The sequence below is a fragment of the Podarcis liolepis genome (assembly GCF_965112155.1).
Source record: "Podarcis liolepis genome assembly, chromosome: Z".
Classification (NCBI taxonomy): domain Eukaryota; kingdom Metazoa; phylum Chordata; class Lepidosauria; order Squamata; family Lacertidae; genus Podarcis; species Podarcis liolepis.
The window spans coordinates 22,019,249-22,034,946 of record NC_139570.1 but is presented as its reverse complement, the minus strand read 5'-3'; the positions used below and the strand labels follow the sequence as shown (position 1 = coordinate 22,034,946).

The 15,698-nt window shown below is 42.6% G+C and overlaps 1 protein-coding gene across 1 annotated transcript; it reads left to right on the top strand.

Moving 5' to 3' along the window:
* The first annotated feature begins 739 nt into the window (after window positions 1–739).
* On the top strand, window positions 740–15,410 carry LOC310698717 (transmembrane protein 182-like). The gene is made up of 5 exons (XM_083486122.1): window positions 740–1,017; window positions 2,372–2,486; window positions 5,786–5,884; window positions 7,579–7,716; window positions 14,572–15,410. The coding sequence occupies exons 1-5, from the start codon at window positions 865–867 to the stop codon at window positions 14,799–14,801; spliced, it is 735 nt and encodes a 244-aa protein (XP_083342248.1). The 5' UTR covers window positions 740–864; the 3' UTR covers window positions 14,802–15,410.
* Window positions 15,411–15,698: the final 288 nt, after the last annotated feature.

Below are 15,698 nucleotides of genomic sequence, written 5' to 3'. Positions count from 1 at the left end.
AGGGGGAGGGACAGACGGACCAAAACACCTTTCTTCTTCAGTCAGGGTCAACTCTACTATTAGAAAAACTGTTAGTTATTTAATTCCATTGCCAGTGGGGAGTGGCAAGGAGAGGCCTTTATGGAATCTTTTTGCTTTAGGGGATCAAATAGATTTATGAATCTTGGGCACCATGTGATTTGTTTGAGGTAGATTGGGTTGAGATGTCAGGTGTAGGGAGACTGTAAAATGAGATTTGCTTTTCCTTGGAGCAGGAGATTTTGAGCCGATGTGTTTTTTGCCCACAGGATCCCCAGACTTAATTTTGTTTCTGAGTAATTTGGTTCGTGGAAGAGCCATTGCTCAGTACTGGAGCATCTGCCTGCCTGGAACCCTGAATAGGAGAATTCCACACAGCAACATCTTGGACTCCCAACATTTTGTTGCAGGTTCCACTTTCTCTATTTTTATGGGAGAATTTGGTTGCAATATGTGCAGGTGACACCATGCAGCTCTTTTTCGGACAGAATGTCAGTTACCTTGATGCAGATTGAAAGTTCAGAGTATACATACATGGGTGTGCTTTAATGCCTTAGCTGCTTGGTAGGCCCAAGTCATCAGCTTTTCATAGCTCTCTCCTTAGTGCCCTGTGAAATGAACACCAGTCATGAAATGATGCTGATCTGTGTCTTAAAATAGAACCCCTTCTCTTCATTCTCTACTCCCTGCTCCTCTCTCTCTCTCTCTCTCTCTCTCTCTCTCTCTCTCTCTCTCTCTGCCTCCCTTCCTCTCCCTCTCCCTTTCCCTCTCCCCAAAACAAGAACACTCTCTTCCTCCTTTGCTGAGTTTTGAGCTGCCCACCCCCTCCTGCTTTGTCTTTCTATCATGAAGATCAAAATAGCTGCCTTTTTAGCAGGGATCATTGGAGTCCTTGGGGTCCTTCTCTTTCTTGTAGCCTTTGGGACAGATTATTGGCTCCTGGCGACAGAGACGTGTGGAGGATTCATACCTGAGAACGGCACCTATCACAATGAGGAGGTAAACCTGGAGAAATAGTTTGTGAAGAACCTTCTGTAGCTTTAATGCACCATTACCAGGGGGAAAGAGAATGCTCTTGGAAAGGAGAGGAAAATGAAAGAGATTGAGAGTTTTGATCTCAAATAAGAAACTCTCGTGCATGCTCTCTCTTCACCTGGCATATTCAGATTAAATTAATTCTAAACAACCAGACTATCATCAGTGACTGCCATCTGCAAAGAAAATACAATGTTGTCCTTAGAATTATGTGTCCCCCCTCCTTACATGCAGATCTAATGGATGAATTAGTGCAGTAAAACTCATATAATGACTTGGCTAATATTTATTTAACCTGGTGTCACCCCTGCTTAAAAACAAGGTCATATTGTAGCAAATATTCTAGTTCTGGTAACTGGCTAAGCCTAAAGTCCTATTCACCCTTACCTGGGAGTAATCTGATTGTACACACTGGGCCTTACTTTCAAAGTAAATATGCATAATAGTAGAGGGCAAAAACCAGCCAGGCTTGTAAAATTCTGTAAAATGCCAAATAGCAAACCTTGACTGTGTGAATGTAGGAAATGTCCTTGGGGATTCTCTCAACTCCATCCATTGTGTCTCCAGTTTCTTTGGCATGTTACTCACTCTTCCAAGTGGAGGAGGAAGCAGGGGAGAGGTCTAGTTCAAAACATGCTTTTACCCAGTGTATTTGTTCCAACTGCTGGAATGAGATATTATTAACCCCACACCCAGATTCTTTTAAAACATTGGCTGGGATCCAAAGAACCAGGCTGCTTGTTCTGTGCCCACCAACCAGACTTTTAAGGCTTATGTTTTCCTATGGTTTCCCCCACCTCTCCTTCTGCATGACAATCCACTTTTGAAACTGAAGGACCTTCAGAAACAGTTTGACTTTGTGACAAGTCTTAGGGAAATGGACTGCTGCTTTAAAAAATGAGAAAACAGCACCCACACACCTGCAAAACACACTGTGAATGTTTCCAGTCCTTGGGTGTACATAAAGTAGTCATTTGGGTTTTGGAGAATGATGTCCAAAACTTGCATTTAAGTTAATAAACAACAACACATTGGCTAGCTAGTATGCTCTGTCTTTGTATATATAAGCAGTGATTGGTATATTAGGGATTCAAGCTCAATTTTAACACTCTCTGCCTATTAATACCGTGTTTAAAAATATAACCTATCTAACAAGAGTTGTTGTGATGATAAAATGAAGTGGGCAGTACCCCATACAGTATCTTACAAGAAAAGTGGGGTACAAATGTAACTGTAAATGAATAAATGCTTCTGTGCTAAATGGAATGCAATAATTTCCATAGAACTCCTGGATTTTCATTTCATTTTTTAAAAATAGGCTGGGACGGGAAATTGGACAAAAGGAATTCTTACGTTTCACCATGAAGGTTTCTTTTGGCGGTGCTGGTTCTTTGGTGAAGATTACAAGGAGACCATATGGAACTTCTGGTTTAGTGAGTACAAGTGGAATCGGCAACACAGTGTTGCAGTATTTAATAGCTACCTAACAAGAGTGCTTCTGTTGAGGTTGTAGCCACCCAGAAGAAGGCATTGATTTTCATCCTGCCCTCTATTAATCACATGTGTCACTGTTTCTATTCCACTGCAGTTCACCTTCCACCAAAAATGACATTATTCAACTCACAGTCCACTGTGGCAAAATTATGTAACGTACATTGTGATTACATTATTCTACTCCATTCATTTCACTGCAAAGGAAGCTTAGTACAAATGGTGGGAGATCTGTAATCAATTATGTGTCATTTGCAGACTGAAAGCAGCAGTCGTATTTGTTGGATTGGTTTGCCATCCAGCCTGCAGCTTTGGTTTAAGCATAGTAACCTTGAGACTGCATTACTGAACTGCACTCTATGTGGGGCTGCCCTTGTGCCTGGCCTGGAAGCTCCAGCTGGTGTAGAATGCAATAATTGGTCTGCTGATGGGGGCAGGTGACTGATAGCATCTGCTAAGACACCTGCACTGGTTGTCCATATGCAACCAGCCAGGTTCAAGGCTCTTGTGTTGATATACAAAGCCCTGAATAACTTGGACAAAGCATACTTTGAGCCCTTGAGCCCTTATATCCAGGTTTAATCACCAAGAAAGCTGTTGTCCCCCATGTAACAGAAGCCTGACTGGCCTCAGCTGCAAGTTGGACATTGAGTGTCAATGGTCACATGCTGTGGACCAGTCTTCCAGCAGGGATTATTAGGCAGTCACCCTCACATCTGTCTTTCAGGTGCCTCTTGAAGTCCTTTTAATTACAGCAGGCCATTGCAGGTGTTTTAATTAGTCAGTTGCTTTTATTTGAATTGCTTTTAACTGTGTGTGTTTTTTTTTATTATGAATCCCTGACCTGATAGTTTATGGTTTGGGAGTAGATAAATATGTTTAATAAATAAGCATGATAGTTATCCAGGAATTTTGTGTATGCGCTTCTACATTCCTGATTCTAGAAACTCACCAGCATTTTATTCTGACTTCTGATCCCAAGCATATTTACTTGGAAGCAGACCTCACTTGGCCCCACAATGTCAAGTATGTGTGCACAGAACTGCCAACTGAGTCTTCTAATAGCCTTCCTTATATTGTACTTCTAGCGTTCATCGATAAAGTATAGATAATTCTGGATTGCCACGTTAATGTAATAATGGAGGCCATCCAAGCCTAATTATTATAATACGTTGTATAACATGATATTACCTTAAGTCAAATGATCAAATTAAACATCACTTGAAGCCCATTCCCATAGCGCAAGATATTCTTGATAACCAGGAGATCTTTTATTACTTTTTGTGTCTGCATTAATGAGACCGAACGCAGCAAATTCATTTTGCCGCTTTTTGCAGATGCAATAATTAATGCAGTTGAAATTTCATTAGTCACTTAGCACGAACGAATGTCCATTTATTATAAAGTGCCCCCCATTTTGTGGGAAGCATTTTTAAGTAAAGTGGATAATCATTAATTAATTTGTTGAACATTCATCCTATTATCGTTCATCATGATAAGCCTTGGTGACATTAATATTGATGGGACACCTCTGCAGTAATGGCCCCTCTACTTCCTCGGAAGTATGCCATCCTTAGGCACTGCAGCACTCAAAAATGGTAACTATTCCTAGGTCAATTCCCAGGCAGTGCAGGATGAATTCAATCAATAGGTGAACTGCTACCTGAAAGTGGTGGTGGGGAGAACATAGATTATGATAGCTTCTACCACATCAAGCTTAGAACAAAGTAGGAAATGCAACAAAGGTCACACCAACGCAATACATTGAAAGCACATTTAACACGCATTTAAAGTATATAAAGGACCCCTGACCATTAAGTCCAGTCGTGGCCGACTCTGGGGTTGCAGCGCTCATCTCGCTTTATTGGCCGAGAGAGCCGGAGTACAGCTTCCGGGTAATGTGGCCAGCATGACTAAGCCGCTTCCGGTGAACCAGAGCAGCGCATGGAAATGCCGTTTACCTTCCCGCCAGAGTGGTATCTATTTATCTACTTGCACTTTAACGTGCTTTCGAACTGCTAGGTTGGCAGGAGCAGGGACCGAGCAAGGGGAGCTCACCCCGTCACAGGGATTCGAACCGCCAACCTTCTGATTGGCAAGTCCTAGGCTCTGTGGTTTAACCCACAGCTTCTCCCAAAGAATCCTGAGCACTGTAGTTTGTTAAGGGTGCTGGTAGTTGTAGTTCTGTGAGGGGGAAAACTATATTTCCTAAGATTCTATGAGGGAAGCTATATGCTTTAAATGTGCATTGAATGTGCTTTAAATGCTTGGTGCGGATGTGACCCAAAGGTGTAGTGTGGAATGCATCTGCTTGGGGTTGAGGACCCTCCATTCCATTCCCACTTCCACCTGATTTTCTATCTCCTCCCATCAGTCAGTATTCTAGGGGCACTGAACATGCTCAATCCTCATTAGGTTGCTTGGGAATCGCCCACGCTGTGCCTCCCCTAAAGATTTTTTGTACTTTTGTAAAAACAGAGATTTTCCCAAGCTTGTTGCTACCCTCTACTTGCGTGTGGATGGTGCCATGTTGGCGGCAATGACACAAACAGCCTTGACATTGTAAACAGAGAGAATAATGATTTACTAAAGAAACAGTCATGTAAAAATATATATAGTAACGAGGATTTTCATTGGGATTTCTTCCCACTAAATAGTGCCCTTCACCACTCTAAGAGATACTATTGACAAAAACTCAACCACCCTTGGAGTAATTTTTGTGTTAATGTCAGACAGATAGAATCTGATATTTCCATTGTGCCATGATGTTAGACTACGTGTTTGCCTAGCTGGTTGTACAATGGACAGTAGAAAAGAATAAGTTCTACAGCGTCTGGCCCCCCAAAATGCAATTTTAGGTTTACTTGTCGAAGATCTAGCATAAACTGCCACCTTCTGGAAATTCCCCCTGGACGTCACTTCCACCTTTGAAATCCTGGTAATGTCTGGGAAATCCCGGATGTACGGCAGCCCTAATTAAAAGCAAGACAGCTCCTGCCTGCAGGCTTACAATCTAAAAAACAAACAAAAAGACTCACAAGGGGAAAGGGCAGAGTGGGTAGGAAATAAGTAAACTTGGGCACCAATTCTTAAACAGTTGCTTTGATAACGGCCAGCTTGCATATTTTAGATATTCTTGCATTACAGATGCATGATTAGAAACCTTGTAGACCTGATTACTGTGACTGTTAAACCACAGATCCAGCAGACAACTGTCCGGTTTTCTATTTTTTTCTTCCAGCGAGTCAAGCACATCCAAAACATTGCATGCATGGCTACCTGTTTCCTATGCCTATTGCACTTGGACCTCATCCTCACCCCTCCTACGATGCAACTGCAGGTATGCACATGTTAAGAGGTAACCAAATAACACATGTATTAGGCCAGCTGTTGTTGTAGGTGTTTGTTGAGCAGTAAAAATGTAGCAAACAGCAACACCTCTACAACTGTGTTTTAGGGCTGGGGGGTAATGGTGGGAAAACCCCTGTGCCCAGGCCAAATGAGATGGATGGTGCAGGCAGCAGATGTCTGGGATGGCAGCATCCCTCCTATCATTCCCCCTGAGCTGATCTACAGCCCTCAGGTACTGTAAAGTATGTTGTCTCATTGTGTTGAAGTAAGGTTTACCTGCTAGTCCGGCCAGATTACATGCATCAGTCAGAGGGAATGGGGAGGCATCTTTTTATTTATTGTCTCTGCCTCTATCACCATAGAGTGGGTGGACAGCAATTTTTCTTGGCAAACTCACTCGCTGAGCCAGCCATTAAAAATTTGACCCCATAGACTATGTCTACTGTTATCCTACCACCTCGGGTGCAGTGGTTAAGAACGGTGGACTTGTAATCAGGTGAACCGGGTTCGCGTCTCCGCTCCTCCACATGCAGCTGCTGGGTGACATTGGGCTAGTCACACTTCTTTGAAGTCTCTCAGCCCCACTTACCTCACAGAGTGTTTGTTGTGGGGGAGGAAGGGAAAAGGAGAATGTTAGCCGCTTTGAAACTCCTTAAGGGGAGTGAAAGGCGGAATATCAAGTTCAAATTCCTCCTCCTCCTCCTCCTTCTCCTCCTCCTCCTCCTCTTCTTCTTCTTCCATTGCATGTATAGGCCCAATTTGACTTCTAAGTAAACAGGGAAGGGCTATAGTAGCACAGGGGTAAAGCACATGTTTTGCATGCAAAAGGTTCAAAGCCCCCTTATCTCAAAGGAATGGCTGAGAAAGATTCCTGTGTGAAACCCTGAATTGTTGATCCATTGTTCTGCTGGGAAGACGGCTTAACCCTTTGCCTTTGCACTGTAATCCTAATGAACAATGGAACACCAGATTATTGGCTCATATCTCAATATTGCCTACACTGACTGGTAGCATCTGTCCAGTGTTGGGACATTTCCAGCCTTACCTGGAGATGGTGGGGACTGATCCAGGGACTTTCTGCAATCAAAGTAGATGCTTTTACTACTGAGCTACAGCAGAGGTAGCCAACGCAGTGCCTTCCAGATGTTGTTGGACTACAGTTCCCATTATCCCCAGCCAACATAGCAAGTTGTTAAGGATGGTGGGAATTGTAGTCCAACATCACCTGTAGGGTGCCATGGACTCTGGCTGTGGCCCTTTCTCTGCATACCATGGTTGCAATTGTAATCACCTCCTCCAACCCCTCCCCCATGATATATGATCATCCATTTATCATGTTTGTAAACATAGAAGGGACTTGGCTATTCACCACTGGTGTTCTGTGTATGATACCTACCACATGATGCACCCTGGTTATGCTTGCGAGTTAGGGTGCAGAGATCAGCTGAGTCCATTGCAGCAGCTCCATAAAACTGACAAGAACCTGATTCTGAATTACTGGTGATAATCCTGGGATTTGTTTCATTCTCTCCCCCCCTTCCCTCCCGACTTTCCCCAAATTGTTTGCTGGAGAAACTTGAAACTTGGAACAAATTGGTTTGCTACAAGCCTCTGCTGAAAGGAGATCCGATTATGTGAGTTTACTCAGCCTTCCCCTCTACTTTCTTCTTTCCGATTGCTCAGTGTACAGGGGCTTCTGGACAGCGTTCATTGTGCTGGCTGTCACCGCCAGCCTCGTAGGAGGATTTCTCTTGGTGTGTGGTGTGCCTTTTGTCAGTGCACGGTTCTATAAAGTAGGAGGCGGATTCTTCATCACGGCTGGTAAGCTGCCAATTCATGATAATTGGATATATGGGTGCCTGGGATGCTGAGGCTAATTCCCACTTTGTGTAGCCTGTGTGTGTGTGTGTGTGCCTGCATGCGCATGCGCATAAAAGAGAAAGAGAGAGAGATTGAGAATGAATTTGAATGTGTGCAATTTTTTTTTAAAAAAACACATGGTGCTCTCATAATAAATTACACAGTATTTCATAAAGAGAAAGGTGCATGTATTGACCACTAGTTAGTTTCTCTTTCCTTCTTTCTGGCACAGTAGTTGGAGTGTTGGATTTCATAGAATCATAGATTTGTAGAGTTGGAAGGGACCCCAAGGATCATCTAGTCCAGTCCCCTGCAATGTAGCTGTCCCAAAGGGGGATCGAACCAGCATCCTTGGCATTATCAGTATGTTCCATCCAACTGAGCTATCCAGGATTTGGATCCTGAGACTCAGATTTGAATCCCAGCAGGCCCACAAAACTCACTGAGTCCGCTAATTCCTTTAATCCAAACTGGTTCTTATGATTGTTCCAGTAATATTTAGTCAAAGGTCTTCGTATGAGATAATCTGGACCATCATCTGAATCTCTGAATAGAGTTCTGTAATGTTTATCTACACTGGCTGCTGCTGCTTCTGTTGTTATTGTGTATCCTCTGTTAGTCATACTCAGAGCGGATCGATTGAAATTAATGAATGTGGCTAATCTAGGGGACGTTAATTTCAGTGGCTCAACTCTGAGTGGATTTGTAGCTGGATACACACCCAATAATAATTCAATGTATGAATTGCTTGACAAATAAGGAGTCTCAAGGTGGCTTACAAATTTAAAGACATAAAACATCATAAAAACAGGAAAACAAAAACGAATTACAACAGGAGTTATAAAATAAACTGTAAAATAGACTGAGCGGGGGGTTATTGGGTTGTTTTTGTTTTTACTTTTATTTTGCGTTTGTGCATTGTGACTTTATGCTGTAACTACCCTGGGACCTGCAGCTATAGGGTGGTATACAAATTTAATAAATAATAATAACTAATAAAAGAAGCAGCAGCAAAGGCTCTGACAGCAAGATACACAATCAATGAACTGCAAAATCATTTTATACACCATCCACTCTAAGAATAAAATAAGAATCCATTGCCATCTTATAACATTCAATAACATCAACAGTATTTCTTTCACAGCCTTAGGATTTGGGATGACAACAGAAGGGGGAAACTGTCATTGTCATCTGATATGGATGGCAGATCATCCTTAATTAACTTACGTGTCCCGGAGATCTTTCCTTTGAGAAAAGTGAAAGTGATTGTAATTTATAGGGAGGGGGAATTTGCCTTGGGATTAAGTTCTGAGATGGGAAATCAGGATTCTGCCTACACCCTAAAGTAGAGACTTTCTCTGCTCCTAAATAATAATCTGATTGATTGATTGAAAATACACCATTCTCCAGTTGCCACCCTATTTGCATTTTTTGGGGGGAATAAGGACAGGAAACTTCATGGTGGTGGTGGGAACAAAATCCACTAGCACTATCAGAAGAACTTTCAAATACATGCTAGCCATCTTTCTTTTTTACATAGAAGACCCTGTCATGACAGTATTTCAGGACTGAGGTCACCAACATACTACCTGTAAGCCCTCAGACAACCCCCTTGGGACTTGCCATGGCGCCCTACCCCCTAATTCTGATTTTGCGGGGGTGTTGCCTGAGGTTTTGGTCTGTGTTTTGTTTTGAGGTAGGTATAGGTTGCTTATTACAGATAGGAGTTCTGAGCACTGCCACTATCATGGTGTGCCTGTGACAGTTCCTAAAATTTTCAAGTGTGTCCGCAGGCCACAAATGCTTGGGGACCACTGATGAAGGGTGTTTTTTAGGTTTTCATTTTAAACAAGTAAACTAAGTGTTGTTGCCCCTAGTTGCTCCACTCACTAACCCTGCAATGTAATGTTAGAATGAACTTGTTAAGTGCTATTGAGGCTTTTCATGTCTCCTGTGCCTTCTCTTTTCAGCTTTTGGCCTATTTTATTGTAGTTCACTGTGGTAGCTGAATTACCACCGAACAGCTTCTTTATTATGTAGTGACTGTGTGTGACAATAGACTCTAGAAGGCTATTGGAAGTTTCTTGCAAGTGGTCTCTCTTTTCATGCATTTAACACCGCAGTTGTAAATGCACCTGAAAGTTGGAGGCATCCATCTGCCCTAAGAGACAATGGAGTACACCTCTGGAGGTGAAGTCTAATGGCTGCATTAGCAGCACCTAAGTGACCTCCCTGGGATGCAAGCCTGGACAGTGTTCATAAAGGTCCTGGGCTTCCCAGACCACAAGATTCCCCTCTCAGCCTCGCGGATGTGGAGCAAAGGATAGCAGAACAATACATTTGTCACCAGCTGGGCTGCAGAAGTTGCTGGAAGGAGGTGTACAAGGCACCATCCAACCATTTCAGGGACTTCACTCCAGATTTGGGTAGGGTTTACTCTTTAGCCTATTCTTCTCCTGAGGATGTCCTGCAAGCCAGCAGAGGTTTAGGATCAGACCTGAAGTGTATGTCTGCATATGGTGATCAGGAAATGACACTGTGTTACACCTCTAGGGATGGGGAAATCCACCAATGTTAGTTTCTCTCAGTTTCTCATTTTTCCCAATCTTAAATACAGTTCTCCACATCTTCACATCATTTTGTGTGCTTAAAAAAACAACCCACCAGCATTTTAGTGCAATTTTCACTTAATGTACTCTATGAACGCAATCTTGCCTAATATACACATTTTTCTAAAGCACTTCTCCTTAATATAATGCACTTTATTGTATGTTACTTTTGCATTAGGTAGGTTCACAAATAAATGCAAACTGAATCAAATTTCTTCCCTATCCCTAAATGTCCCCCAGTGACTAAAACGTGGGCAAGGTTTAGGGATTTCAAAGCCAGAAGAAGGGGAATGTGTCCAGCAGGATCTCAGGTTCAAAGTGACAGAAGTTGGTAGGACTGCATGCTGTGCCAGCAGAGACCTTTTCCAATTACAAACAGGGCTTCAGTAGGGAAAGATTTGATCATCTCATTGCATTCTTTCTTTCTAAGAATGGCAGGCAATTATTGACCATGTTTTAGAGCATCTGCCTGGTAACCTGCCAGCTACCTTAACAAAATCTTTCTAGGTGGTTTTTTTCCGGAGGCACCCTTTCAAAATGAACCAGCTCATCTACACTTGTAGGCTGAGAAGATTATTCAGCAGATGGACCTGGAAGCTTTTTGATATTTATTGCTATCTTCTCTTGGAGACCTTTATCCCTACCAAGCTACTGGCTGTGTTGCCAACTGCTTTATCAGATAATGAAACACATTTTCTGTGAGAACTGCTTTGCCATGAGGTGTTCTTAACCATGTTTGACATGTGACAGTTAACTTGAGAGAGGCTTTCTTTGCAAATTCATGTAACAGTTTCCAGTGGGGTAGCCTTGCAGCAGCAAAAACCAACCAAGTATACTTTAAAGACTAACAGATTTATTGGATTAGAGCTGGAATTTAGTCCATGAATATGTATGTCATGTCACAGGGGTGGGAAAACTCAAATGTGGTCCTTCAAATCTTCCCAGCTGGCCCCCACAACTCTTCCTGGGCCACACCCCTCATTGACCCTGCTTCACACAGAGAATGTTTTTCTCTGGGTGGAATGCATACTTTAACTACAGTATTTCCTCTCTCTTGGAGACTAGAGTGGGGTGTGTGAATGTGTGTTGAAACTAGCCTACTGTACACAGACAAAAATTATAACAATTGCTCCATCAACCTTCACATCTAGTCCTGCCTAGAACTGGCATGTGGCCCTTGGAAAATTGCTCAGAAGGCAAAGCAGCTCTCAGAGTGAAAAAGATCCTTCTCACCTGCTTAAATCCCCGCTTCTACACAATATTATGGATAGAGCATGAGTCCTGCCCTCTTTTCCACCTGGATGCTCTACATGCACCTGAAAGACCTCCTATCACATGAAAGGATCAAAAATAAAACTGCCAATATCAGAATTCCTTTACGCAAATCTATGGTGCAGCAACACTTGGAATACTCTGAACATTCTCCATTCAGAAAAGATATACTGGAGCTAGCAAGGGTGCAGAAAAGGGCAGCCAAAATAATCAAGAGCCTGGAGACACTCCCCAGGCTGGGTGTGGATTGGATAAATTCATGGTGGTTAAGGCTATTAAGTCATGATGATGCCTATGTTCCAATGCCACATGCCTCTGAAAACCAAGAGGCCACATGCCTCTGAAAGCCAATTAATGGGAACCATTAATTAATGGAAATCAGTAACAGCAACGTGAGGAGAGTTGCCATTGCAGTCATATTCTGCTGGTGGACTTCCCATAGTCATCTGATTGGCTGCCGTAGAACAAGTTGCCTGACCAGATAGGCCTTTGACTTGATCTAGTTGCATCTGATGAGTATAACAAGTGGCCTGGCTCACAGGGATTCTTCCCAGTCCTTGACGGAGTTCCACCAAACCTTTTAAAGAAAGAAAATAATAGAGAGAAAGGGGGGGTGGGGAGAGATAGCCAACACTTTATATTCAAAGTTGTTCTCTCAGAATTAATAGTTCCATATTGTGGCTGCTATAAGCTCCTCATATATCATATGCATTTGCACTTATGAATTGCCAATAAAGATATCAGCATCTCATTATTTTTTCTTAGGTTTTTTTGGATGTTTTTGCTAGGCAAGGAGGTGAGAAAAAGGGGGAGTTTGAAAGTTCACTTTCCCTGTAATTAGCAAATTATAGACAGGCTTCGGAAGTTCTAAAGAGAGTCTGGAGTTCATCCACTTGTCTCTACAATTAGCCAACAAGGTTTCACGATGCTATGAAGCGAGAAAGGATGGCACAGAGTTTAGTGAACAATTTACTTGAAATTAAGTTGCTACCATCCTTTGACTGAGGAGGAGGAGTTAGGAAGGCTTGCAGTCAGCCCCTAGACAATTGTTGCAAGAATTTAAAGGCGAAAGGTGTCATAGCATGGTTCAACGCCCTTGCAATTAGCCCCTCCCCAGAAGATACCATTGACCTAAATCAACATTGAAATGGAAACTCTCAGTTAATCGCAGGCCCTAATGCGTGGAGGCAGAGAGCGTTTAAAGAAAGGAAGGGATCAGTTCTGTCAATATATGCAGCCAGCCAATGCCACAAAGCAAAGCTGAACAAATGCATACAATTGTGCTATGAGTAAAACTAAAGACTAGATCAGTCCCAACACAGGATTCCAGGAGCTGTTATCTGGCCTGGAAACCAGAAGGTGCCTTCAAAAAAGTGTGTGTGTGTGTGTGTGTGTGTGTGTGTGTGTGAGAGAGAGAGAGAGAGAGAGAGAGAGAGAGAGAGAGAGAGAGGTGGGGGGGGTGTGCTTCCCATCCTTCATATCTTTCCTACTCACTCCCACTATACCTTACTTCTGCGAATGCAAACATCTCCCACCAGTCCTGCCCCATGGAAATAAGCAGTTAGAGCAGGGGCGTCTAATCTTTTATTTTGGCTTAAGCCCCATCAAGAATTGGGAAACCCTTCAAGGGCCACATTATGTTAGTTGTGGGCACGGCCAAAGTGGACAAGGGCCATTTCCTTGCATGTGTTCATGCACACACTCACCACATATGCAGCACACATACAGACCTCTCACATACCAGCATTTTAATGCAAATATCCCCTGGTATGTGAATTGTTGTATGCAAATTTCCGTAATATATACATTTTTGCAAGCAATTCCCCCTTAGATGATATGCATTTTTGCATATTATTTCCCTCTCAGGGAAATAATATGTTCTCACAACAGACACCTTTGGGCACACATTATTTGGTTAGAGAACTGCACTGCAGACAAGTGCAAATTTTGAAGGATAAAAGCATTTTGGTTAGCATATTTTTTCCATGAAATGTGAATTAAAGAGTTAAAGAGTTTTGTATTAAAATGCAAACTGAACTGAATGCATCTCCCATCCCTATGTACCTTCAGTTCCTCAGTACCCATCTCCTATGTGGCAAACCGGCCCTTTTAGGCCACCCTGAACTTTCCACCTTATGAGGAAGAGACAGCACAAAACTACTGTATATATATATATATATATAGTTTTTATAAACTTTTGCTCTTGTTTGGATTGTATAAAAATGTTACCCTCCCTGTGTTCTGATCTGGAGAAGTCCAATAAATAAACAGTCTTTCCCCAAACATTGCAAGAGGGTATGTAACATAATCACTGCAAAGTGTATCTTGGAAATCTGAAACCAATGGCTAAGAAACAAGTTCAGCAACATGTGGAGGGTGATAATGGCACCTCATGCAAATCTAGGAATTCGTGACTTTTGCAGCTCAAGAGAATAGAAACAAGGTAATCTTTTATGCAATTTGGTCACACTTCCTAGAATTATATCAATATCTTTGCATAGCATGCATAAAACATGTGACAAAACATTGCAACAGATCCTCCCTCCTAAAAGCTTGCTGCTGAAATCCTGTAACTTTCCATACCACAGATGTTCCAGGGGTTTGCTTTGTTTCTTTGTCTTGATTTTGTTGTGCTACAGAGCAATATTGCCCCTCCAGACACCAATAATGTGGTAACATTGGGGAAGCATTGTAGAACAAACTAATAGTGCAGAATGGTGTGTGGATGGTCTAGCATAGGTCCACCACTAATGCATGATTACTGCACCAATGACATGTTGCAGAATACAACCGCAACCCTGCCCTCACGAAACACCTATCTTCAGGGGCCCTGTTTGTAAGCTACTTTGGGATTCATTCGAGTAGGAAGTGCCACAGAAATACAAATAAACACCAATCAAACCAACCAAGCCTCTCTCTTCTTCTTCTCCCTCAGGTGCTTTATTTGCCCTGCTCATATTCATGTTTGCAATGTGGAAGGAATTTGCTGCCGATCTCCCGAAGTACATACTTCTAGAAAGAAGCGAAAGATGCCTGGACGATACTCCTGTGAACGTTTATTACGGGTGGTCATTCATGTTTGCAGCGGCGGGAGTCCCCTTAGTGTTTATTTCTGGAATCCTTTTCTACCTTGTTGGTTACAGTATCCCGAAGGAGCTGGAATAAGGAAGGGCTGGGCCTCTGTGGGAGATGTGCAGGAGGGGAATGATCTGATGCTGTCTTGGCATTGGGGAAAGCGTTTGTGGAAATATTTGTGTCATTTAAGTGTTTGATGGCAAAGCACTCTAAAACAATGGTGGTGGATCACTTTAGCACAGAGGTAGGGAACCTCAGGCCCAGCGACCAAATGTCTGGACCTTGGGACACCCTTCACAGCCACAGCTCCTTAACTAGCCCTTCTTAGCACCCTTCTTGTGTGCTTTTGTGCCTGGCTGGAAAGTGTCTATGAATTCTGATAATGCCTCTTGCTTGTGTTACAGAGGATAAAGGTGTGTGTGTGTGTGTGTGTGTGTGTGTGTGTGTGTGTGTGTTTAGAAACTAGATTACTGGACAAAGGTAAAGTTTATATTTGTTGCTTTGCCCACTTTTGCAACTGGCTCCACCCACCACTGGCATGTGGTTCCTAGAAGGTTGTCCATTGTGGTCCTTGGACAGAAATAGGTTCTCCACCTCTGCCTTAGTGGGAAATATGTCATTTGCTACCTCGCAGGGCATGTCATTTTTTTTTTTTGGGGGGGGGGTGAAACTTAATTTTTGAAAATTTCCTCAGCAAGGGGGGGGTCTTTTATATATATATATATATATATATATATATATATATATATATATATATATATATATATATATATATATGCTTTCGTAGATTTTCACGGGTATAGGAATGCAGGTTTTGGTGTCTTCGGGTGTCTTCCCGTGTAAGAGTTGGGGTGTCTAGGCGACGTTTCGACGAGGTCTCACTCGTCATCTTCAGGCTGGTGCTTTCGGCTTCTTGTTGCTGGAACAGAGCAGGATCTCAGTGTTTGAGTTCCTATAAATACTGTTGAGGGGGTGTGGTGTATAGCC